Source organism: Thalassophryne amazonica, chromosome 23 (genome assembly GCF_902500255.1).
Source record: "Thalassophryne amazonica chromosome 23, fThaAma1.1, whole genome shotgun sequence".
NCBI classification, from domain to species: Eukaryota; Metazoa; Chordata; class Actinopteri; order Batrachoidiformes; family Batrachoididae; genus Thalassophryne; species Thalassophryne amazonica.
Genome location: NC_047125.1, coordinates 20,739,343 through 20,765,472, shown reverse-complemented (window position 1 = coordinate 20,765,472; position 26,130 = coordinate 20,739,343). Strand labels below are relative to the sequence as shown.

At 39.9% G+C, this 26,130-nt stretch overlaps 1 protein-coding gene and 1 non-coding gene across 2 annotated transcripts; one reads left to right on the top strand and one right to left on the bottom strand.

The window, feature by feature from the left end:
* Window positions 1-1,976: 1,976 nt before the first annotated feature.
* Window positions 1,977-23,420, bottom strand: prox3 (prospero homeobox 3). The gene is given in 15 exon segments (XM_034164341.1): window positions 1,977-3,963; window positions 3,966-4,010; window positions 4,012-4,080; window positions 9,237-9,342; window positions 9,652-9,764; window positions 13,151-13,258; window positions 13,343-13,836; window positions 13,839-14,039; window positions 14,042-14,264; window positions 14,267-14,373; window positions 14,376-14,449; window positions 14,451-14,535; window positions 14,538-15,129; window positions 17,195-17,277; window positions 23,097-23,420. Coding segments are annotated over 14 exon segments (2,286 nt in total). The 5' UTR covers window positions 17,204-17,277; window positions 23,097-23,420; the 3' UTR covers window positions 1,977-3,903.
* Window positions 23,421-23,512: 92 nt separating this feature from the next.
* On the top strand, window positions 23,513-23,586 carry trnai-aau. The gene has a single exon. It is a non-coding gene; the product is annotated as a tRNA-Ile (tRNA).
* The last annotated feature ends 2,544 nt before the right edge of the window (window positions 23,587-26,130 follow it).

Here is a 26,130-nt window from a genome sequence, read left to right as displayed (position 1 = left end):
CACTTACCGGTTAGCTGACCTCGATTTTAAAATGCAACTGAATCGCCTGTTCCCCACGACTTGGAGTTGAATGCAGAACAAGGTAGAAACAAAAAAGGTGCATTTTTAGAAGGTGGGAAAACTACGACAAATGTCTTATCTATGACATTAGTACAGTGCAACTTATTCTTCTTCTTTCGGTTGCTCCTGTGAGCGGTCGCAACAGCAGATTGTTTCCATTCTCACCTGTCCTCTGTAACTTCCTCTGTCCCACCAACCACCTGCATGTCCTCCCTCAGCACATAAACCTCCTCTTACTGATGGCTCCATCCTCAGCATCCTTTTCCCTATAAACTGTCCAACATGTCCAAACCCATCTCATCTCACCTTGACTTTACCTGAGCGTCCCTCCGATATGTTATTCCTAATCCTGCTGTTCGTCACTCCCAAAGACAACTGCAACATCTTCAGCTCTGCTTCCTGTCTTTTTGCTTCATGCCGCCGTCTCTAAGCCGTACAACATAGCTGGTCTCACTACTTGTCTTGTAGACTTTCCCCTTCACTCTTGCAGATATTCTTCAGTCACAATTCACTCCTGCCACCTTTCTCCACCCACTCACTCTGCCTGTACTCTATTCTTCACCTCTACCACACTCTCCATCACTTTGGACAGTTGACCCAAGTATTAAACTCATCTACTTTCACCACTTCTACTCACTATTCCACTGGGCTCCCTCTCAATCACACTCATGTACTCAGTCCTGCTCTAACTTTCATTCCCCTGCTCTCCAGAGCATATCTCCACCTGTCCAGGCTAGACTCATTCTGCTATTCTCTACTCTCACAAAGTCATCTGCAAACATCATAGTCATGGAGACTCCTGTCTGATCTGATCCATCAACCTGTCCCATTACCATTGTGAACAAGAAAGGACTCAGCTGATCCTTGGTGTAATCCCACCGTCCACCTTGAATGACTACTGCACATCTCACCGCTGTCACATTATCCCTAGTACATGTCCTAGCACTCCCCCTCACATACTTCTCTGGCCATACTCCAACTCAATGCATACAAGACCACAACTCATAAGCCTTTCTCTCAATGCACAAACACAGTGTTGCTCCTTCTGCCTTCTCTATACCATAGTACAGTGTAACTGTTGTTGAGAATCACTATATATATATAATATATAAAGAAGACAATGCTCATGTAGCCAAGGGTATTTAGCATTGCGTTAGTATTGTATTTTTGGTTTGGTTTTTTGTTTGCTATATTTGTCTGGCTCACTTCTCACCACTTTCCCACAGAGATGATTTAAGGAGGGCATATTAACCTATTTCAGTCACCATGAAGGGACTTAATCTAATCAATACAGCCTGGTTAATATGTTAACATTGTTCATGCTAGCCTCGGTCAAAACAGACAACCGTTCTCAATTATAGTTTATTTATTTCAGTGTCCGATCAGCACCACAAACAGCTCATGTGAAATGTTCTTATGCGGCAACAGCAAACAAGTTGACAAAAATGCTCAGAGAAATACTTAAAAACCATTCTATAACAGCACAGATACACTTCAGCCAGTAATGTGAACAGTGCCAGACACTGAGCAGTAAGATAGGGAACAGTTGTGTTTTCTGCAGTGCATTGTCTTCATTCCTTCAAATTATTGAGTAGCTTTCGTGTGCAGGCGGGAGTTCACCCTAATCAGATTCACACTGGCAGCTTTTGTCAAGCTTGTTAAACAGAAAGGCTTTTCTTGCAAGGCTCCTGCAGTTATGTGCGCTTATCTTATCATGTGTGATATCTCAGGTGATTAGATTTAGTCCTGGGCGAGCCTCTTCTAAGCCGTCATATGAGCATCAATGTCAGTGTGAGAACATGCATGTCTGTGTCTGTGTGCGTGTTGTTAGATTAAAGGCTTACAGTGCGGTGCATTAGTGCCCGGCCAACAGGGTCTGTGTGCGTGAGCGATGTATTCAGACGTCACACATCAAAACCTGTTACCACTTATTCACCGATGAGTGTAAACACCAAACTCACCAACGTCTGAATGAGGCACGCAAAAAGAACAAACACAATATGTATGAAGGAGAAACCAAACAGATTACAATACAAAATCCAAATATAGGTAATATACACCTGCAAACACAAATAAATTTATGTGGGGGGTTCACTTTCACATAAGTAATTCAAGCTTTACAGCAATTTATAAACAGCCACCAAAGTTGGTGATCAGAGAGAAAATACATCATATTTAATTCAGTTTTTTTCTTCTTCGCAATCTATTAAATCATAACGATGATCCACACCTGCAAAAGTTACATGGTGTCTGAGCCCAAGAAAAATACAAGTTTAAAACTGCACACCGACTGTCTGTACAACCGGCGTTTAATTTCACCAATACAACATTACAAATGCAAGCAATATTTTCAGAATAAGTTGCATCTGACAAAAGTATTCATTTCACCATTTTAAATTCAGTATACGGCCCTTCTCCATGGAATTTATTTACATGTTCTTTACGTTATGCCATATACCAAAAGGTTTGTATAATTTAACATTCATACAGAGAAGGTGAAAGTAAGCCACAGACTGAAACCACACTCATGAAACAACAGTATGTCAAAAAAGAAGTTATAATTCATCAGTCATATGTTTTGTTTACATTTTCTCCAGGAGAAACCAAAAATGTACATCAGAATCATCAAAAAATTAAAAAATACAGCTTCCTTGATAATGGAGCAACGACAAGTAATTTGGACAATCACTCACAAGGCAGCAATAAAATATTTTTAATTTAACTCGCCAACAACAATCACAATCTCTGACGGATGTGTTCATAGAGAGAAAGTTAATACACAAATACTGAGGAGTTTAATTAAAATCAGGTGTAACATTATTAATTCTTGAAGAACGACTCTGCAGGACACAATTAAATCAGAATATCAGTACAAATGCTTTACCTGAAAGGTATGACTAACTGAAGAGCTGCCATATGCTCATTCAACAAGAAAAACCACACACAATCAAATACTGAAAGGAAAATACACTGTTCCCCAGTTGGACAAACGGTTTAGTAAGCGAAGAAGCTAAATAATGTCGTTATCTCTCTATAAAGGCTACTACATTAATTTACTGTGGTCAGAAGAATCCACTTGGATTAGTGGCAAAACTCTTGAGATATCTTGAAGATCGGTACAGAAGTGTGAACACTCCTGAGGGAGAGCAACGCTGAAATATGAGACACGATTGTTAATGTGTGCAGGTTGTGCAACAGCGTTCATGATTCAACTTGTTCTTTTCTGTAAAAAATCTGTTATCAGTCAGCTTTACAGTTGTTTCCTGCTTGCATTTTTTAAAATGGGAATATAGTTTTGAAACTTCTTAGATGTTCCTGGCCAGTGATCAGAAAAAAATGTCCAATTTCCACTGAAACTGCGCATGAAATATGCACAGATTCACTGCAATGATTTTTAAACGTGGTAATACGTTACACACAGTACCTATGCAGATTTCTATAACCACGTTTTAAAGCCTGTCAGTACAGGCAACTGCAGCAGTGCTAATTTTTGCAAGGTTTGTCCTCAGCCCTCTGCAGCAGCAGTGAGAGATCACACGTCTAATTTATCGAGTGGAAAACTTGAGGAAAGTGATTTCCTGTTCTGTCCGTTTAACTCGATGGTCTTGGATAAATGCTGTCATAAGACTCTTATCACAGCGTGGAGTCTACCAGTCTGCTGTTGACACTGTGTCTATCTGTGTCAGAGCTATGCTTTATTATAGTTTCAAATTATCTTTGAGGGGGGAAAAAGTCCAAACTATCATTTATTTGCATATTTTTTTTCATGCCACAAAGTTAAAGTCTGAAGGTTGGTTTGATCCTGTGTTTGGTCAACATGTACCAGTTTAAATCGCTGCAGCTTCAACCAACAGGACAACCGGGAAGTCTGAAGGCATTTGGCACAGGGGCTGTCAAGCTTACAGATAAATTTTGTATATCCCCTTCTTCCAGCAGGGGTCGCTGTCTCTCCGCAGTCCAAATGGCTGAGTAAAACTCCCTCAGAGCCACCTCAGACACCTCGATAAACCTCTCCGGGACCTACAGGGAGAAATCACAGTGACAAAACCGTAAACTGCGCAGTAGTGTACAGAAGAATACCGTCAAATTTTGTACACATTCGAGGAACACATACACCTCATTAAACAGTAAAACAGCCGAGAGTCGATGAGAAGTACAGAAATATGAAACCAATCTCCAGTTAAAATGATATTCAAACAACAAGAAACTCTTTTACAAATGGCCCAAAAAGGCTGGACTTATCAGAGAGGGGCAGTAAACGAAGACAGCTCTTAGGTCAGTACATGTACAGCTTTTGGGGAGGAATGTGAGACGTCTCTCCAGTTTTTGGGACAGTGTCCAGCATCAGGTTGACTGAGGTGGAAGTTTTTGGGTTCCTTTATCTTGGAACCTGACCAGATTAGGAAACTAAAGTTATCCTTTATCAATGGTACCAAAAGGTTTAAGGTTTATTTTGGGGGGATCAATGGGCCCATTTGTGGTCTATGCTCTGCTGGGATGATAGTCCCCCCCTCTTTCCTAATCCTAACATAACCTAACCTGTAGTATATTAATCTATTTGTAGCCAGAAGAGGCCATTTTATTAGGAGCATTAACAATGATAATGCTCCTTTAGCATTTGTTGCCAATGAGATGTGCCATGAAAAAGGCCCGTTCACAGCAACGTTGTCCTCAAAGCAGATATCTAATCTGCCAGAAGACCTGAAACATTTGTCAATAAACAAGCAGCAATTTTCAAATCCATATTCAGTCAAGTGGCTTCCTTTCTTAGTCTAAAATTTTTGATTTTACATGTGAAAAAAATATCAAAATATGAGTTTAAATCAAATCAAATCAAATCAACTTTATTTATATAGCACCACATCACAACAAACAGCTGCCCCAAGGCACTTTATATTGTAAGGCAAGGCCATACAATAATTAAAGTCAGGAGAAACACAAAGTAGTTACTTTGCGTTAGCACACATCTCATGCTAACCTGCTAAGCTAACATCCCAGCTAACCATCGCAAGTGTTTAATGTACGTTTTGGTAATACTGTAAATAATTCGCGTTAAAGGGGCATCAAAGTCCAATTATCCATTTACATGTCAGCGACACTTTATCTCTAGAATATCTTAGAGTTACTGTCAGGTTGCTGTTGTGACATTTTCAACATGCTAAAATTAGCCGGCTAACTTAGCATCAGTGTGCAGGCTGTATGCACCTTAATCAATCAATCAATTTCAATCAATTTTATTTATATAGCGCCAAATCACAACAAACAGTTGCCCCAAGGCGCTTTATATTGTAAGGCAAGGCCATACAATAATTACGGAAAAACCCCAACGGTCAAAACGACCCCCTGTGAGCAAGCACTTGGCGACAGTGGGAAGGAAAAACTCCCTTTTAACAGGAAGAAACCTCCAGCAGAACCAGCTCAGGGAGGGGCAGTCTTCTGCTGGGACTGGTTGGGGCTGAGGGAGAGAACCAGGAAAAAGACATGCTGTGGAGGGGAGCAGAGATCGATCACTAATGATTAAATGCAGAGTGGTGCATACAGAGCAAAAAAGAGAAAGAAACACTCAGTGCATCATGGGAACCCCCCAGCAGTCTAAGTCTATAGCAGCATAACTAAGGGATGGTTCAGGGTCACCTGATCCAGCCCTAACTATAAGCTTTAGCAAAAAGGAAAGTTTTAAGCCTAATCTTAAAAGTAGAGAGGTTGTCTGTCTCCCTGATCCGAACTGGGAGCTGGTTCCAGAGGAGAGGAGCCTGAAAGCTGAAGGCTCTGCCTCCCATTCTACTCTTACAAACCCTAGGAACTACAAGTAAGCCTGCAGTCTGAGAGCGAAGCGCTCTATTGGGGTGATATGGTACTATGAGGTCCCTAAGATGGGACCTGATTATTCAAAACCTTATAAGTAAGAAGAAGAATTTTAAATTCTTTTCTAGAATTAACAGGAAGCCAATGAAGAGAGGCCAATATGGGTGAGATATGCTCTCTCCTTCTAGTCCCTGTCAGTACTCTAGCTGCAGCATTTTGAATTAACTGAAGGTTTTTCAGGGAACTTTTAGGACAACCTGATAATAATGAATTACAATAGTCCAGCCTAGAGGAAATAAATGCATGAATTAGTTTTTCAGCATCACTCTGAGACAAGACCTTTCTAATTTTAGAGATGTTGTGCAATGCAAAAAAGCAGTCCTACATATTTGTTTAATATGCGCATTGAATGACATATCCTGATCAAAAATGACTCCAAGATTTCTCACAGTATTATTAGAGGTCAGGGTAATGCCATCCAGAGTAAGGATCTGGTTAGACACCATGTTTCTAAGATTTGTGGGGGCCAAGTATCAATAACTTCAGTTTATCTGAGTTTAAAAGCAGGAATTAGAGGTCATCCATGTCTTTATGTCTGTAAGACAATCCTGCAGTTTAGCTAATTGGTGTGTGTCCTCTGGCTTCATGGATAGATGAAGCTGGGTATCATCTGCGTAACAATGAAAATTTAAGCAATGCTGTCTAATAATACTGCCTAAGGGAAACATGTATAAAGTGAATAAATTGGTCCTAGCACAGAACCTTGTGGAACTCCATAATTAACCTTAGTCTGTGAAGAAGAAGATTCCCCATTTACATGAACAAATTGTAATCTATTAGATAAATATGATTCAAACCACTGCAGCGCAGTGCCTTTAATACCTATGGCATACTCTAATCTCTGTAATAAAATTTTATGGTCAACAGTATCAAAAGCAGCACTGAGGTCTAACAGAACAAGCACAGAGATGAGTCCACTGTCTGAGGCCATAAGAAGATCATTTGTAACCTTCACTAATGCTGTTTCTGTACTATGATGGATTCTAAAACCTGACTGAAACTCTTCAAATAGACCATTCCTCTGCAGATGATCAGTTAGCTGTTTTACAACTACCATTTCAAGATTTTTTTAGAGAAAAGGAAGGTTGGAGATTGGCCTATAATTAGCTAAGATAGCTGGGTCAAGTGATGGCTTTTTAAGTAATGGTTTAATTACTGCCACCTTAAAAGCCTGTGGTACATAGCCAACTAATAAAGATAGATTGATCATATTTAAGATCGAAGCATTAATTAATGGTAGGGCTTCCTTGAGCAGCCTGGTAGGAATGGGGTCTAATAGACATGTTGATGGTTTGGAGGAAGTAACTAATGAAAATAACTCAGACAGAACAATCGGAGAGAAAGAGTCTAACCAAATACCGGCATCACTGAAAGCAGCCAAAGATAACGATATGTCTTTGGTATGGTTATGAGTAATTTTTTCTCTAATAGTTAGAATTTTATTAGCAAAGAAAGTCATGAAGTCATTACTAGTTAAAGTTAAAGGAATACTCGGCTCAATAGAGCTCTGACTCTTTGTCAGCCTGGCTACAGTGCTGAAAAGAAACATGGGGTTGTTCTTATTTTCTTCAATTAGTGATGAGTAGTAAGATGTCCTAGCTTTACGGAGGGCTTTTTTATAGAGCAACAGACTCTTTTTCCAGGCTAAGTGAAGATCTTCTAAATTAGTGAGACGCCATTTCCTCTCCAACTTACGGGTTATCTGCTTTAAGCTGCGAGTTTGTGAGTTATACCACGGAGTCAGGCACTTCTGATTTAAGGCTCTCTTTTTCAGAGGAGCTACAGTATCCAAAGTAAAACTATCGACGAGATACTCTATCTCACTCACAGAGTTTAGGTAGCTACTCTGCACTGTGTTGGTATATGGCATTAGAGAACATAAAGAAGGAATCATATCCTTAAACAGATATATCAGAACTTTTGCATGTCTAATCCCAGAAAACCTAAAATTATGAAAATATGCCAAAGGGATTTTTGTTTTGTTTTGTTTGTTTGATTTGAAAGCGATAATACAGTCAGCTTTGCTAATAGGCAAAAATTAAAAAAATAAACATGCAAAATGATATAAAATCATGTAGGTCTGCCAAAAAAAAAAAAAAAAAAAAAAAAAAAAAAAACCATGATAGCAATAGTTTAAAGAGCCTTGATTTCTGCAAAATACCTAAAATAAACAAAATGATACATCACCTGAGAAATCTGCAAACTTTACATGAATGTAACTGCTTCATTCCAAAAATGACATTAACACAATTTAAATAACCTTAATAATAGATTGAAACATCAAAAATAAAGATGAAGAAAAAAAACTCACACAATATCTTGTAAATATGACCAAAAAATTGACAGGAATACAGTTTAAAAAGTTGTAATAATTGAACAAAATGTTAAAAAGTAAATAAAACCAAGCCAGATAAAGTTTCCAAAAATGACTTGAATACAGTTTAAAAAGACTTCATAACAGAGCAAAATGGTAAAAAAAATAAAGATGAAAAACAACTATCAAACCATGTAAATCAGCCCCCTCCCGTCAAAGAAATTACATGAATAGTTTAGAATCTTGAGCAAAATGTCAAACATTAATAAAAAAACAGCACACCCCCCCCCCCCCACACACACACACAAAGAAAAACAATTTTAAAAAGTATTTGAAGTATTTTAAAATATTGACCTATTTTTTTACTTGTCGATTATTTTTGAGAATTATTATTTTAATTTCCTTGGAAGTTTCCTGAAGCAGCCCAAGGAAAAACTTTTTTTTATTCCTCATTTAACACTTCAGACTATTTACTGAAAATAGGTTTTACAGTTTACGACAATCCATCAAAATCTCAGCTGCACACCGTGGGATGGAAACCCATATCCTTCAAAATATTAACGCCACCTAATAACCAACACAGTCAGTTGCCAAATTTTGTAAATTTTCTCCATTATGTTGTTATTGTTTGGAAGGTCATTATAGAAATTTAGAAAATAATGTTCCATTCCGAGTTTTACCCCTTTCAAGCTGTAGAACAGCATAACTAGCAGAAAGTTAGACACCATCAAGCAAGATTTGTTTCAGCAAAATATTTAATGTCTAAATGGGCAAAACGTTGTTGTGAAAGACGTTAATTTTATGAATGTTTATCAAGTGTCTGTGCTGTTTCAATAAAACATATTAAATGTTACAATTTTGTGAACCACTTCGAAAAATTTCTTAGTCTTTTTTTGGAAAATGGGATGATTGCTTTTTGTGCCCACTAAGCGGGGACGTGTGAGAGGAAAGATTAGATCATTTTTAAAGACAAAAATAGACACTGCATGGTCCTTACCTGGTAAACGTTGCTTTTATTGTAGTGCATGTTTAGGATGCGATAAAGCTCCGTATCCCGACCCACTCGTAGCTGACTCTCTATGCCCAGACGCGGTACACCGTCCCTGGGATGCATAAATATGTCATCTTGCTGTAACAAATATGATGACCAACATGCCACATATTTAAAAAAAAAAAATTAAAATGCAGCTCATATAATGGAGAATGACACATTTTTTGCAAGCAGCCTGTTTATGGAGAGGAAAAAGTGCACAACTGGAAGTGTGACTGAAGCATATTCAGACCAAAACAAAAAAACAAAAACAAAACTGGAGAATATAATTCATTTTCCTGGAATTCAGTGCCGACACGGTAGCCGGTCTCATTAACAAAGGGATTTGTTAAATATGACCTCGAGGTGACCCCAAACCAACCGTGTGAGGGCCTCGCAGACAGCCTGCCGCGCGAAACGCTCCATCTGGATGTAGAAGAACTCTCTGAAGTTACTGAACCACTTAATCATCTGGGAGGTCACACAGCGATTAAACTAGACGGGAGAAAGAAGAAGTGCGAATTAGATGATTTCATGAAGAATTTACAGTGATACACAAGTTTGACTTGAAAGAGAGGTTTAATCAGCATGTACGAGTAAGTCTGTATTAGCAAATGTACACAAGTATAAAAGTACTCCTGGAAAACTCACTGAATAATCAAAAGTAAAAGTACTCATTAATGCAAAAGGAATGGCTCTGTTCATTAATATCTAATAATCACGTCAGGTCTGGGAAGATGTCCCGGTGCCACGTGTTGCCGCATCAATGACATTACAGAACGGCTTTTGGTCCTGGATGGCAACCACCCGGACAAACAACTGATCCAACCCCAACTTTTTGGATGGATCGGTTGTCTATCTCGGTGGTTGCCATCCAGGAGTAAACTGAGCAAAAATCCCAATAGCAAATAAGTAAAAATTTGACAAAATTAAAGAGATTCTCTTTTGTCTTTTAATTAATCATAGATATATTTTAGGTATAACATGAATTATACCAACCAGATTGTCACCTGCCATTTCCTTTAAGAACCAGTGTGCACTGGAATCTGGCACAATGGTTTTTGTGTTTTTTTTTTTTGTTTGTTTGTTTGTTTGTTTTTTTACAAGGGGTTCAAGATGTACAGATTCCCTTCAGATCCGAACAGAAGAAAAATTTGGGAAAATAAAGCCATCGTCAAAGTTTTGAGAGGTAAATTTAGTGTTCAGTCCCATGTACAGTAAAACTCACCGAAACTGTCATCGTATAAACCGGATGTTTTTGTGTGGTTTTCCATGTAAAAAACATTGTATATAACAGATTTTGTATAACGGATTTTCGCTCACGTCTGATAAAAATGTCCTATCCGATTACAATGTATTTCTATTAAAAACCCCTCGCATGTACCAGACAGAGCAGTCTGGACATGCCCAGTAACAGAGGTGCAAAATTAAAGTTCAGCGCTCTGACACTCAGAGGTTCGAGGAAAGTGGGACTGGAGTCATTTCTGTGATTAAATGTCCGACCATTTATTTTTTTCACACTGTGCTCAGACTGACTTGCAGCCTGACGTGCAAATCAGACAGCGCAAAAGGCTGTGATTTGATACTTTTCTGCTTTCACTCTTTCCTCTCATATTTTAATAGTTTTTGCAGTGCGTATGTTGATTACGAAAGGATCAGAAAAGTCTGCAAATTTACAGCATGGCGTCAGAAAAAGAGGAAACTGTACACCTTACCTTTGAATTGGATGTGATGATTGTGGAAAGAAAAGCATGTTGAGGGACAAATTAGTCCAGAATAAAGCATAATCCAGCAACGGAGAACTTTAAAACTGTCATGCACATCACTGTATGACATGGAGTTAAACAGCTGCAGAAGCATAAATCAGGCTTCAAATTAACTCACTCGATACCATTGACTCTAAAACGCGTCTTTTCCGATAGTAACGCCCCGCGCCAAAGACGTGTTATAGAGCCAATTTCTTTTCTTGTGGTATGTTAGTTGTTGACATGGACATAGAACTCAATTTTCTGGGTCTTGAAAAAACACTCAAATGCTGAAGAAATCCTGGCACTGGGATGTTCTGAACTTTGAAAATGGCTGGCACTCAATGAGTTAATTAAATAAATCATCATGAATTGCAAATTTATGTAAATTTGATAGCTTAACTATTTTTATATTTATTTTAATAGTACCTGTACCTGGATGTGTTGCTGTATGAGGTTAACTGTTAAAAAATGTTGAAGACATAAAAGGTTCATTCAGTAGTTCAACACAATTGGCCCCAAAATGGTGCCATGTTCTGAGTTGACGCTACTCTCCGATTAAAGGGACCCTAGACACGGTGGGTGCACAACAGCTAGAAGCCACTGCTAACGGTCTCTAGTACTGGGGCTCTGGACTCTGCTTATGGCACACACTAGCTGTCAATCAAAGGGATCCTGCCCGCAATTCTTCATAACTTTATGGCTTAAAACATCTTAAACTGAAAAATTCTCAGAAGTTGGGCATTTTAACATGGCCTTTGCTGAGAAGTGACCATTGGAGCCAGTGTCAAGAAATCATTCCAACAACTGCAAGATTGGCGACATCCAGGTTTGCTGCATTTCAAATGCCCAGATCAGTTGGGGCTTGGTTATTCCAAGTTCTGCCAGCCTCCGTGTGAAAGTAAAAGCCACATCCCTTTTCAGAGAGGAGTGTGGTCAGATACAGGAACTGCTGGAGACACAGAAACAGCCTGTTCTGAGCAGATGGGTTTATTGCCATGTTAAAGACCAGGATCAAAAACTCCAGAGACATGTTTTAGGGCTCTCTAGGATGTATGTAAACTTGTTGAAGACGAGAGTAGTATCTGAGCTGTAAGGCAAACACAGCCATAGGCGCACAGATGAGTGCAGGTACGTTTGCTATTTAAAGAACACAGGCCCTCGGTCTGAAAATGACACCAACGTGAATGTTTTTAAGATGTGTATTACGATCTCTTTAATAATAATAATTATATAATTCAACCTCTGCTCTCAATTCAATTCAATTTATTTAATTTATATAGTGCCAAATCACAACAAAACTGCCTCAAGGCACTTCACGCGAGTAAGGTCTAACCTTACCAACCCCCTAGGGCAAACACACAGGCGACGGTGGTAAGAAAACCCTCCCTCTGATGATGTTGAGGAAGAAACCTCAAGCAGACCAGACTCAGAGGGGTGACCGGCCATTCTACCAGTTACAAGGTTTTTACAAAGCTGAAGAAACAGGAAACAGAAAAACCAGAGTAACATCAAAAACAAAGTGCATTATTGAGACTAGCGCATAGTCAGTGGCGTCATGGCAGGGCGCCATGAGATAAGTCCATCATCCTGGGGTGCAGGTCCAGCGTCCATCCATCATGTTGTCAGTGGGCTGAGTACATTCCAAAAGCATTTATTCCATATAATAAATTAAGAGGCCACAATGTTTGATGTTAAAAACAAAGTGTCAGCAAGTTTAGTTAATCTCTACTTCAGAGAAGAAAGGATGCAACAATTTAGGGGAACACTCCTCTTAATATTTGCAGGTACATGTTGGTAGTTTTTCTTATAAGCAGGAAATTGTACTTGCTGACACGTTTTTTTTTTGTTGTTGTTGTTTGTTTTTTATTTCCTGCTTATGAGAAAAACTACCAACATGTACCTGCAAATATTAAGAGGAGTGTTCCCCTAAATTGTTGCATCCTTTCTTCTCTGAAGTAGAGATTAAGTGTCCACTTTGCACTAACAACACAGCTAAGTTGTTTTTGTGTCAGACTGCTCACGGTGGAGTTTAGATGCAGGAAAACACACACACACACACACACACACACACACACACACACACACACACACACACACACACACACACACACACACACACACACACACACACACCTTGACATCAGGGAAATATGTCTTGAGCGTGCCGGAGCTGGGATAGCGGGTGTAGAAGAACATGAGCTTGGCTTTCTTCAGGTGACAAGGAGACAAGCCCTCCTGGGTGTACACATGAAGTCAGTTAAGGAGAAAACACGTTCCTCACCCCTCGCCCCCGCAGTCCTCCCACTACACTTTCAAAAAGGATATTCCCCCGGCTGGCAGGTATAGCTCCCCTCCGTCCACTCCTCCACCTCCTCTCATCCCCCCGTCTCCTCTCACCCCTCTCTCCCGCTCTCTGTTCCCGTGCCGTGCGAGGGAGGGGTCCAGGTGGGCGAGGAGTGGGAGCGGAGGGAAGGCGGGGTGAGATGGGAACTCGAAGAAAGGGTCCGAGTTCAAATAGTCCTTGCGGGATTGGGGGAGCGGAGGGTGGTGGAGGGAGCGAGAGAAGAGCTGCTGCATGGAGTAGTGGAGCAGAGGGAGAGGGAGAGGAGGAGGGGGAGGAGGTGCAGGGAAGGATGACGAGGAAGAGGAGGAGGACGAGGAGGAGGGGTTGAAGGAGGAGGGGTCTTTGGGTTGTGCAGTTGGGGGCAAAAGGGGAGGATGAGAAAGGGGAGGAAAGTGAGGTAAAGAGGGGTGATGCAGGGAGAGGTTTGGGTGAGAGGGAGTGAGGGAGGTGGACAGAGGCGGGCCGAGAAGGGGGGGGCCTTTCGCACATCAGGTGACCTTTGAAGAGCCAATGGCACAGTCAGATCGGATGGTTCAGTACGATGTGGAGGTGCAGCACTCATCTTCTGGATCTGCTTTTCCCTCTCTTCATCCTTCCCGACGACTTTTTCTTCCTTATCCCTCGTCTTTTCTTCCCTCCTTCCTCTCGTCAGGAGGCCCATCCACACTGCTTTTTCCCGCCTCCATCGTTGGAGGCGTCCGACGGGAGGAACGAAATAGCAGCAGGAGGAGAGGACGGAGTGAAATCTGGCGTTCCGGCGTAAAGACGGAGAACTCGGTCAATGACTCGAGCACGGCGCTGCCGGAGTTCCACATTCAGCACCTGAGCAAACTTCTGTCCTCCTTCTTCTCCCTCCACCTCAATCCCTACATCCCAGTCTCCTCTCACCAGCCCTCCAACAGTCCAACCCACAGCCCGCTCCCTCCAATCACACCCTCCACATTCAGCTACCCTTTCACCTCTCTCGCTATCCTCCCCTTTATCTTTTTGCTCTCCTCTTTTTGTTTGTAACCCTCAAAGGAGGTGTGGTAAGAAGGGAGAAAGTTTCCTTTTGCACTTCTCTATCATCTATATCCTCCTCATCATATCCCTTCCATCACGTTCTCCTCCTCTGTGATGTCCACATCTCCATCTCCTTTGTTTGCATTTCTGTACCTCCTTTTCTTCTCCTCTCTGCCATGGGTTTTCTCCCCAAAGCTCTCCATACTTTCTCCTGGAGGGCTCGCAGTCTCTCTCTTGCCTCTTCTAGTTGCTCTTTCAGCTCCTCCCTCTCTCTTCTCCGCCCCTCCTTCCCTTCATCTCGCCTCCTGCCTCTCTCCTCCATTCCTCCATCTCTCTGTCGGGTCTCCAGTTTCATCCTCTTCACCTTCAGGATGTCTTTACTCCACTCTGGTGTAAGGAGAACCTCACTGTGCCTCTTCTTAACCACTAGGACGCCCTCCTCCCCCTCCACTGCTCCTTCCTCTCCACCTTCCACCTGCTCCTCTCTCTCACTCCTGTCTTTTTCCGTGTTTGTGTTTTCCAGGCACCTGTGCATGCTCAGCTGTGTTGTGTTTTGTGCGGAGAGTTGCCCTTCGCTACTCCTGGGAGCTCCTCCTGGCTGGAGGAGGTGGTGGATGAGAGGGAAGCCAGGGGGCCTAAAGGGGGGATGCAGGCGCCCTGCGTTGGGGTGGGAGTGAACTCCAGGGAGGTCTGAGGTGCAGAGACGAGGAGCAAACGAATGTATCTGTGGAATAGAATCATCAAAAGATCTGTCGGAGGAATCCATCTGTGGGGAGACAGGAAAGAGGAAATGATATGCCCATTTTAATTTATTATTAATCTCATTTATTTCACTTTAGTTTAGTCTGTGTGAATATTTAGACTTGACTTAATCTGTGCTAATTACGGTGCATTCAGACAGAAAGTGCGACATGAGCATCACTGATAAAGCTAGAGTGTGTTAGGGTGTTTTGAGCCCTTCATATCTACATGGGGGCGGGGCCCTCTCACAAAGGCCGCCATGATGCAGCACCATTTCTGTACAGTAGCCTAAAGGGGACAAACCATATTCTGCGGCGTATAAGTCACACTTTTTCTCAGCTCTTTAATTTGTGATTTTTGCGCATTGTTGTAGTGTACTTTTATTACTGGCATTTATACTTTTTATTATTACTGGTTATTTTGTTTTGTTTTTAGAAAGTCCAATATAAATTGTCATTATAATCATTCATAAAGAATATGTGTTTTTTCAGGATACACACTGCATCTGGAAAGTATTCACGGCGTTTAACGTTTTCCACATTTCGCTATGTTACAGCTTTATTCCAAAATGGAGTAAATTCATTTTTCCCTCATAATTCTACTCACAACACCCCATAATGACAACATGAAAAAAGCTTTTTTTGAAATGTTTGCGAATGAATTAAAAATAAAAAACTAAGAGATCGCATGTACATAAGTATTCACACCCTTTGCTCAATACTTTGTTGATGTACTTTTGGCAGTAATTACAGTCTGGAGTCTTCTTGAATATGATGCCAGAAGCTTGGTGCACCTATCTTTGGGTGCACCAAGAGCGCTCTGGAGCAGGTTTTCATCCAGGATGTCTCTGTACATTTCTGCAGTCATCTTTTGGCAAAAAAGGCAACTCCAGGTGGGCTGCCATGTGCCTTTTACAAAGGAGTGGCTTGCGTCTGGCAACTCTACTATACAGGCCTGATTGGTGGATTGCTGCAGAGATGGTTGTCCTTCTGGAAGGTGCTCCTCTCTTCACAGAGGAATGCTGGAACTCTGACAGAGTGACCATCTGGTTCTTGGTCAACTCCCTAAGGCCCTTCTCCCCCAATCGCTCAGTTTAGGCGGGCGGGAAGCTCTGGGACGAGTCCTGGTGGATCTGAAATTCTTCCATTTACAGATGATGGAGGCCACTGTGCTCATTGGGACTTTCAAAGCAGCAGAAATGTTTCTGTACTAGATTTGTGCCTCGAGACAATCCTGTCTCGGAGGTCTACCGACTATTTCTTTGACTTCATGCTTGATTTGTTCCTCTGACATGCACTGTCAACTGTGGGACCTTATATGTAGACAGGTGTTTGCCTTTCCAAATCGTCCAATCAACTGAATTTACCCCAGGTGGACTCCAATTAAGCTGTAGAAACATCTCAAGGATGATCAGTGGAAACAGGATGTACATGTGATTTCTTAGTTTTTTTATTTTTAATAAATTTGCAAAAATCTAAAAAAAAAATCGCATTGTCATTATGAGGTACTGTGTGTAGAATTTTGAGGGAAAAAAATGAATTTCATCTATTTTAGAATAAGACTGTAATATAACAAAATGTGAAAAAAGTGAAGTGCTGTGAATACTTTCCGGATGCACTGTATGTCACTTTGGAGTAAAAGTTGCATTTTGGAGGTCCTGCAGTGTGTCTGAATAACTGGAGGAAAAAAAATAGTAGTTGCTCCCCAATACACAATCTACTGGTTGCTAGTACAGGCTAACAACTTTGCAAGCCCTTGTTTTTGTGAAAATAGTGATCATACATGTTGTTTATCACAAGTGAAGGTAAGGCAGCATGTAAGCCCGTCATCAAAGAAGCCAAAAAGTGAAGGGAAACAATCGCGACTGGCAACTGCATAATGCAGTCTGCAACCTCACCACTAGATGACACTAAACCCTGCACTCTCAGAGGTTCATCCTTAGTTGAATGTGCTTTAAAATAAAATCAAGATCTTTTTAACAAAACCACATTTTAACTGATTATTAAATGGTTAAATAGTTATGCACTGCACTAATACATATACCATGTTGATGAATGAATGAATAATATTGTAGCAGCAATGGAACATACCCTCTGCATACCTGAACAGTAAATCAGATGACGATCAATCAGCAGGTACAGCCACTCCCACTGTAATCCCAATTATGCCGGAGCTGCAAAATATAATAATACTTTATCACAGATAGAAGATGTCAAGTTATCCAAATAAAATGGAGCTTTGATTATCTTTAATGCCCATCCGATCCATCTCATGAGGAAATGAACGCATGAAACCCAGTTGACAGAAAGTGTGTCAGCGTATGTCAGCGGCCTGGTGGTGAAGTGGGTTAACATCTTGCCCACTCTCTGTTAACAGCTCTCTGTTTCCTGTTATTCTCCACTGTGGGCTCTTGAACAATGCATTCATAAATTACACAACACTTGCCGTATTTTGCTGGGGACATTTTGAAACACCAAAAAACTCTTGTGTTCCTTTCTCCCTCCATGCAACCAACACTAACCCCCCTTCACTCCTTTGCCCTGCTTCCTTCCCCGTGATCTCTCCCTCATCCTCCCTTCCCTCTCTTCCTCTCCCCCCGTTATCAGTTCAGGCAGCTTGTTAAGCGTTGTTTGATCAGAGTGTTTACCGTCAAACAGGCGCGCACACACAAGTGAACGAGGCTTGAGAGAGAGCTAACAATGGTCAATGGTCCTTGGAGAGTGAGCTGGAGAGAGAGCTGTGTGTGTGCAATAGTCCTACTTAGCTTTGATAACACCCTTAATCCACTTCAGGTGCATGCACGAACAGCTCACCGCGTAGAAAGACAGAAAGATGACAAATGGACAGATGTAAGGGCAGTCCGGTGAGATTTCGGTGGACATAAAAATGCAACGATATGGAGGAATGATTTAAAAAAATGAGTGGCTGTGTCTCTAATAGATAGATGGATAGATGAGTGTGTCCCCTGGTGCAACATGAAGAGACTAATCCCCCTATAAATAGCTAAATATCAATTATTCAAATGCCTTCTCTTTCTGACCATAATACAGCCCAGATGGCAAGCCAGCCAATGCGCTTATATCAGGGACAGATTAGCTTTTTGGAGCCACAGGAAAGCTGCACAAAGCATCAACACCGAGCAATAAAAATGAGAGCTATTAACCACTGGATTAGATTTAAGAATGATGCTCTTAGACTGCAGTGACTGTGTGGCAGCTGAATGTACGCTAACACATCATACGAGCGTATAGCTCATATAGACAGAGAAATATCCTGCACTGACGGAGTATATTATTTAGCTATTTGCAGATTTAGCAGGGTCAAACTCATGTATGGATTTCAGTAAAATGTTTGTGGTGATGTAGTCCATGTGTTAAAGTGGAGGTGATTAATTATGACTCCAGATTGTTTTGTTTTATAATCCTTGTTGTCTTTCTCATTGATTTCCATGTTATTTGTACTTTGAAGTAACAGAACAACACCCCCCCCCAAGGCACTCTGGCATAGTTAAAGGTGTATTATGACAGGCCTTTTAAGCAAGCTAATATCTGCTGACTCACACAACACAGAGGCCCAATTATGGACATCTGTGCATATGTCACAGACGTATAAAACAAGACGATATATGGCGAACATATGCAGTCAAAGAACTGTGGTATTTTGTGAATATTTCATATGAAACCTCAACCACATTCAAAGGGAAACATAAGTCAAACTTGGGGAGTATATACCTCCTTTAAGGACAGTTAAGTGCAGGACTGTTAGCTGTTAGCTTAGCATCCTCTTTTGTAAACAGATCTTGAGCTGAAGTTATAGCTGTCATGGCTTGCGTTTTTGGTTTTGTGTTCAAGTTCATTGGCACTTCCGCGTGTAATTGTTTTGGCTTCTTTATAAGCGCGGTAAAAACGGTCTGTTGTCGCCAGATAGTCTAGGTTTTGTCTCACTTTTCATGTTCATCCCAGTGCCTTCTCCATGTTTTTTGGATTTTCCTGACCTTGCTGCTTATTTTCATCCCACAGAGTTTTTGCCTGCTGCCGAAAGGAACTGTTTGCTTGGTATACTGTCACTTGGTGAAACAAACATATTTTGTTATTTTGGATTCTCCTTTTTTGCTCAGCCCTTTGATGAACTGTTGCTGTTTTGGACTGAATTACCAGGTATCGACGAAATTCACCACGTGTTATTATAGTGTTCCATGTCCTGACAGGATGTCATGTTTTAACAGTATTCATGTTACAACAGTATGTCATTTTTGAACAGTATCATGTTATCATAGTATTAATGTTACAACAGTATGTCATGTGATGACAATATGTCAAATCATAACAATATGCTTGGTTTTGACAGTATTATTGTTATAACAGTATACCATGTCATAAGAGTATGCCATGTTATAACAGTATTATGCTATAATAGTACTCATATTATAACAGTATCATGTTATAGTATTCATGTTATAACAGTATACTGTTTTACATTAGCATGTTATTATTATATTCATGTTATAACAGCATGTCATGTTATAACAGTATCATGGTATCATAGTATTCATGTTATAATAGTATGTCATGTTATAACAGTATTCATGTTATAACAGTATATCATGTGATAACAATATGCTATATTTTGACAGTATTATTGTTATAACAGCATGCCATGTTATAAGAGTATGCCATCTTATACCAGTATTATGCTATAATAGTACTCGTAACAGTATCATGTTATAGTATTCATGTTATAACAGTATCATGTTATCATAGTATTAATGTTATAACAGTATGTGATGTGATGTCAATATGTCAGATCATAACAATATGCTTGGTTTTAACAGTATTATTGTTATAACAGTATGCCATGTCATAAGAGTATGCCATGTTATAACAGCATTATGCTATAATAGTACTCATATTATAACAGTATCATGTTATAGTATTCATGTTATAACAGTATACTGTGTTTTACAGTAGCATGTTATCACAGTATTCATGTTATAACAGTATCATGGTATCATAGTATTCATGTTATAACAGTATGTCATGTGATAATATGCTATATTTTGAAAGTATTGTTATAACAGAATGTCATGTTATAAGAGTATGCCATCTTATAACAAACAGTATTATGCTATAACAGTACTCATAACAGTATCATGTTATAACAGTATACCATGTTATAACAGTATCATGTTATCATAGTATTCATGTTATAACAGTATCATGTTATTATAGTATTCATTTTATGATAGTATGTCATGTTATAATAGTATCATGTTATCATAGTCTTCATGTTATGACAGTATGCCATCTTTTGACAGTATTCATGGTATAAGTGCATCATATTATGACAATACGAGTATGTCATGTTATAACAGTATGTCATAACAGTATCATGTTATCATAGTATTCATGTTATGACAGTGTGTCATGTTTTGACAGTATTCATGGTATAAGGGTGTCATATTATGACAATATGTAATGTTATAACAGTATGCAATGCTTTGCAGCATTTTATGTTAGAATGTGTTCATTCATTTTCCACTTGAGGGTTGCAGAGGGCTGTAGTCATAGAGCGTGAGGCAGGGTACACGCTGGACAGGGCCACATATAGACACACACACACACCTACGGCTAATTTAAAGTTTCCATTTCACCTAACCTGCATGTCTTTGGATGTAAGAGGAAGCCGGAGCACCCGTAAGGAACCCTCACAAACACAGGGAGAACATGCAAACTACACACAGAAAGTCCACAGATGGGAAGTGATCCCACTGCCTTCTTGCTGTGAGCCACCAGTGCTAACTGCTAATCCACCACAGTATGTCATGTTTTGCAGTATTTCATGTTATAATAGTATCTCATGTTCTGGCAGTATATCATGCTATAACATATAACAGTACACATGCAACAAATGCAGCACAGATTTTCACTCGCGCAGTGGACTGAAGTCATTCGCACAGGTGCACATAGAAACATAAGACAAAAAAATTCCTGTATATTCGTTTTGTCAATTGTGTTGGTACCATGGCTCAAGCAGAGGGTCACCGCTTTGAGTCTGGTCTGCTTGAGGTTTCCTCCTCAAATCATCAGAGGGAGTTTTTCCTCACCACTGTTTTCTGTGTGCTTACTCTCGGGTTGGTAAGGTTAGACCTTACTTGTGGCAGCTTTGTTGTGATTAGGTGCTACATAAATAAAATAAATTAAAATTGAATTTAAAAAGTGTAAACAATCAAAAAAAGCAAAAAACAAACTGGACACTACACCATGGTCTCCCGCAGATGCCAGGAACATATAACAGTATATCGTGTTATAATGGGATGTCATGCTCTGACTGCTTATCATGTTATAACAGTATATTGTGTTATCAAATACAACATGATATACTGTTATAACATGATATGATGTAATATCATGTTACAACAGTATGTCATGTTGGAACAGTATATTGAGTTATATTATGCTCTGAGAGTATATAATGTTATGACTATATATATTGTTTTATAATGGTATGTCATGCTCTAACAGTACATTGTGTCATATGTTAGAGTATACTGTCTTATAACATGTTATAACAGTATATTGTGCCATAATGGTATGTCATGTTATGACAGCATATCATAAAATATGTTATTACAGTATGTTATGTTATAACAGTATATTCTGCTATAACATGCATTATAACAGTATATCATATTATAAGAGTATATTGTGTTATAGCATATGTTATAATAGTCTATCATAACAGTGTATTGTGTTATAGTACATGTTATAATAGTATATCATATTCTAACAGTATGTTGTGTTATAACATGTTATAACAGTATACCATGTTCTAATAGTATATGATGACAGTATGTTGTGGTATAACATATGTTATAATAATGTGTTATAACTGTAACATATAAAAGTATATCATGTTAGAACAGTATGTCATATCATTGCCGTATATTGTGTTATAGCATATGTTATAACAGTATATCATGTTATAACGGTTATGCCCATGTCATAGCAGTATAGTGTGTTATATCATATGTTATAACAGTATATCATGTTATAACAGTATATCATGTCATAGCAGTATAGTGTATTATAGCATATATTATAACAATATATCATGTTATAACGGTATGTCATGTTATAACAGGATGTCTTTGCAGTATATTGTGTTATAGCATATGCTATAACAGTGTATCATGTTATAACAGTATGTCATGTTATTGCCGTATAGTGTGTTATAGCATATGTTATAATGGTATGTCATGTTATAATGGTATGTTGTGTTATAGCATATGCTATAACAGTATATCATGTTATAATGGTATGTCATGTTAAAACAGTATGTTGTGTTATAGCATATGTTATAACAGTATGTCATGTTATAACGGTATGTCATGTTATAATATGTTGTGTTATAGCATATGTTATAACAGTATATCATGTTATAACGGTATGCTGTGTTATAGCATATAACGGTATGTCATGTTATAACAGTATATGTTATAACCGTATATCATGTTATAATGGTATGTCATGTTTTAATGGTATGTTGTGTTATAGCATATAACAGTACATCATGTTATAATGGTATGTCATGTTATAACGGTATGTTGTGTTATAGCATATGTTATAACAGTATATCGTGTTATAACAGTATATCATGTTATAACGGTATGTCATGTTCTGACAGTGTATCATTTTATGAACTGGTGACGTCAGGCCGGTTCGCTCAGTTCATCCCTGTACGGCCCATATGACGTTTACCAAGACGTGCATGAATCACATTTATGTTTGTTAAATGCTAACTACATAAAAACAAGTGTTAACAACTGAAGTCGTGCGCGCGACAGGAAACCGCTTTTCCCTGTGCAGCGCACGCGCACTGCATCCCTAGTTGTGCGTTCGACAAACGCGTTACTCATGTCGCAGTGGCAAAAAGACACAACCACGCAGTGAGGCTCACTTTCTGCTGATTTGAAGTTGTAAAACACTGACTCACTCGGTTTCGGCTCTCCGGCGCTTCTCGCTCCGCCTTCCTCCACTAGTTGGAACATCGGACGGTCCAGAGCTTCCCGACAACTGATTTTCCTTTTTATTCACTCTGGCGGCACCTGATTACTTATTTGTTTGTTTGTTCCTCCCTTCACCAGCAACTCCTCTGTTTGTTTGATTGTTTTTGTCCCCCGTCTCGTCGCGCGCAGCTTTTCTCCCCCTCGTCATCTGTCTGTCACCGTGCTCACGCGCCACTGCCGGTGTGGAGTGTGGCGCGCGGGAGGGAGGAAGGGGCGCGCGCTGGAGCTGCCCACTTTCTGGTCCCTCCCATGTTGGCATGACCCCAGGTCTGTAGAACACGACGTGCCAACGAGCACCACAGGGCATGACATACTTAGAAGAGGAGGAAAGTCATTGCTGGTAGGCCGGTTAGCTCAGTTGGTTAGAGCGTGGTGCTAATAACGCCAAGGTCGCGGGTTCGATCCCCGTACTGGCCATTAATGTTCTTTCTTCCTTTTCTGGGGGGGGGGGGGGGGGGTACTTTGCACCAGAAATTTGTGACGCTGTTTATGACGTACATATGTTTTAAAGCTATTTACGTGTTTAAACTGTCAGTTAATTCACTTGGCCAGAAAGTGTTGGTTTGTACAGCAAAATGTGACTCCCCCAAAAGGAGCATATAATGAGGATGAACTGATTAGTTCCTGGTCAACTATGATGCATCAGATCAATGCCAACAGCAACTTTGCTAATGTAAAATCCCACTGATGTGGCTGCCACCTGCTGGCTGGTTGGCAGATGTCTTGTGGAAAATTCTATTTGCATGCTGTTTGTCTGCCACCTGCTGAAAAAAGATGACGAGTTAATAAAGGAACTCCACAGAGACCCTCAATGTTCAGTACATATATACAGTAGAATTGGAAAGTCAATGACCAATATTGGGCCCTTGTTAAATTAAAAGTTATCAGACAGTTTTTGAGAAAATTGGGTCCAAATAACCAAATTGGATGTTTTGGCCGCCATTTCCAAACGAAGGAATCTATGGCTATTTTTTTTTTTTTATGTGAAATATGTCAGTGACACGTATTACACCCTTGATCCGAGAAAAAGTTATCACAGTTTTTGAGAAAAATTGCCTTTAAGTGCTCAAAATTGCTATTTTCAGCACGAAAATGGCTGCCATTTCCAAATGAACAAATCTCAGAATGATTTTAGAAGGGAACAATGTCACCGACCCATATTACACCCTTGCCAAATTAGAAAATAAGTTATTAGACAGTTTTTGAGATATCAAAATAAACAGATAATGCAAAAAAGAACACATCACCTGCTATGCTACCACCTGCTGAATACTGACACCTGCTGGACAGGCTAGGAACGTGCATTCATGTACGTCCTCCAGCACACACATTGCTTGTTTGTACATGTTCTCACAACTAAAAACGGGAAAGTCATTCAGTTCACTCAATTTCCTCCTAACAAAGTAAAATTTTATGGTTGCACAAAATTTGTTTGTTGGCATTATTATGAATATTAATATTACTTGTGTGTATAATCATGGAAATATTCATAAATTACCAAATATACCAAATATAATCGGGGTTTGTCACTGTGTTGTAGTAACAACAGACTAGAGTACATTATGAGAACAAACTGTGGTAATGTAGGATAAATATTATATCACAGGGGAGGTGATGGTCTAGTGGTAATGCATTGTGCTTGAGACCAGAGGACCTGACTGGAAAATCACTAAAGGCCCTTGGGCAAGGTCCTTAATCCCCTAGTTGCTCCTGGTATGTAGTGGGCGCCTTGCATGGTAGCACCCTCACATTGGGGTGAATATGAGGCATTATTGTAAAGCACTTTGCGCCTCTGATGCAGATGGAAAAGTGCTACATAAATGCAGTCCATTTACCATTTCATTCTTCACAGCCTCTCAGGTGCACCTCATAGCATTTTTCAACCGTTCCCAATTTGTCTCAAAATTGTGGCCTCAGTCACACAATCCATCATGTTTCCAGCAAATAAATATGCACATATTTGACCTTGAGCAGCACTTTTTTTTATTTATTTAAATTACCTGTTGCGGGGACTGTTGCTAAACCTGCCTCCAACATCTCCGCAGGGTTTTCACTTTTCATAACAAGACCAAGGCCAGTCTCAGTTAATCTTTTTTCATTTTTATTTGGGTTTTCTGCCAGTTTATCAGCTTCCTTCTCTTGTCTGTCATATTCAGTTTCTTTCTTTGCTTCTGATTAAAAATGTTGGGCACTGACTGAAAGGTCGCAGTTGTTATGGAAACGAGACCGGTAACAAAAGCTGCGAGACCGGTAACAAAAGCTGGACACACAAGTGCAGCCAGAGAAAGAGAGAGAGAGAGAGAGAGAGAGAGAGATATGTCTGAATTAACATAAACATGCAGAGAGACAAGAGGGCAGGAATGAGAGAAAGTCAGTCAGGTCTGAATAAATAAAACCCTATGTAGGATAGAGCAAGGTCACGAGATGATGGCTTCATCTGCAGTATAATAAATAACAAGCCCAGCACCAGCTTTGTCTCATTTTAGGATGACGGTGGGCACCGAGCGGCATGTTTAGATATGAGAGGCTGCAGGAGAATACTAAACACCACAAATTGTTCTCAGAAAGCTAAAAAGCTGAGGATTGCAAGTGTGTGAGACAGAAAGAGTGGAATAACATCATTTCTCCAAGGGCTCATATTATGTTAACCACTCAGAGAAACATCAAACACTCTGTCTTTCTCTCTCGGTTTGTCCATCTCTATCACACACACACACAAACACACACTTCAGTACAAGCTGAAGGTGTCAGCCATGTAAATAGGACATTCCAGGGCATATTAATTCAAAGCAGAGACAGAGAGAAAGAAGGAACCAGAGTGAGAACAGTAGGGAGTGAGGACAGATAGATATGAAAGGATCAATGGATGCCATAAAGTGTGTTTTCATTGATTTTTGCCAGATGGATTGTTTGGAGTGAAAGATGGAACGAGTGTTAGGGGAAAGGGAAGAGAGCACAAAG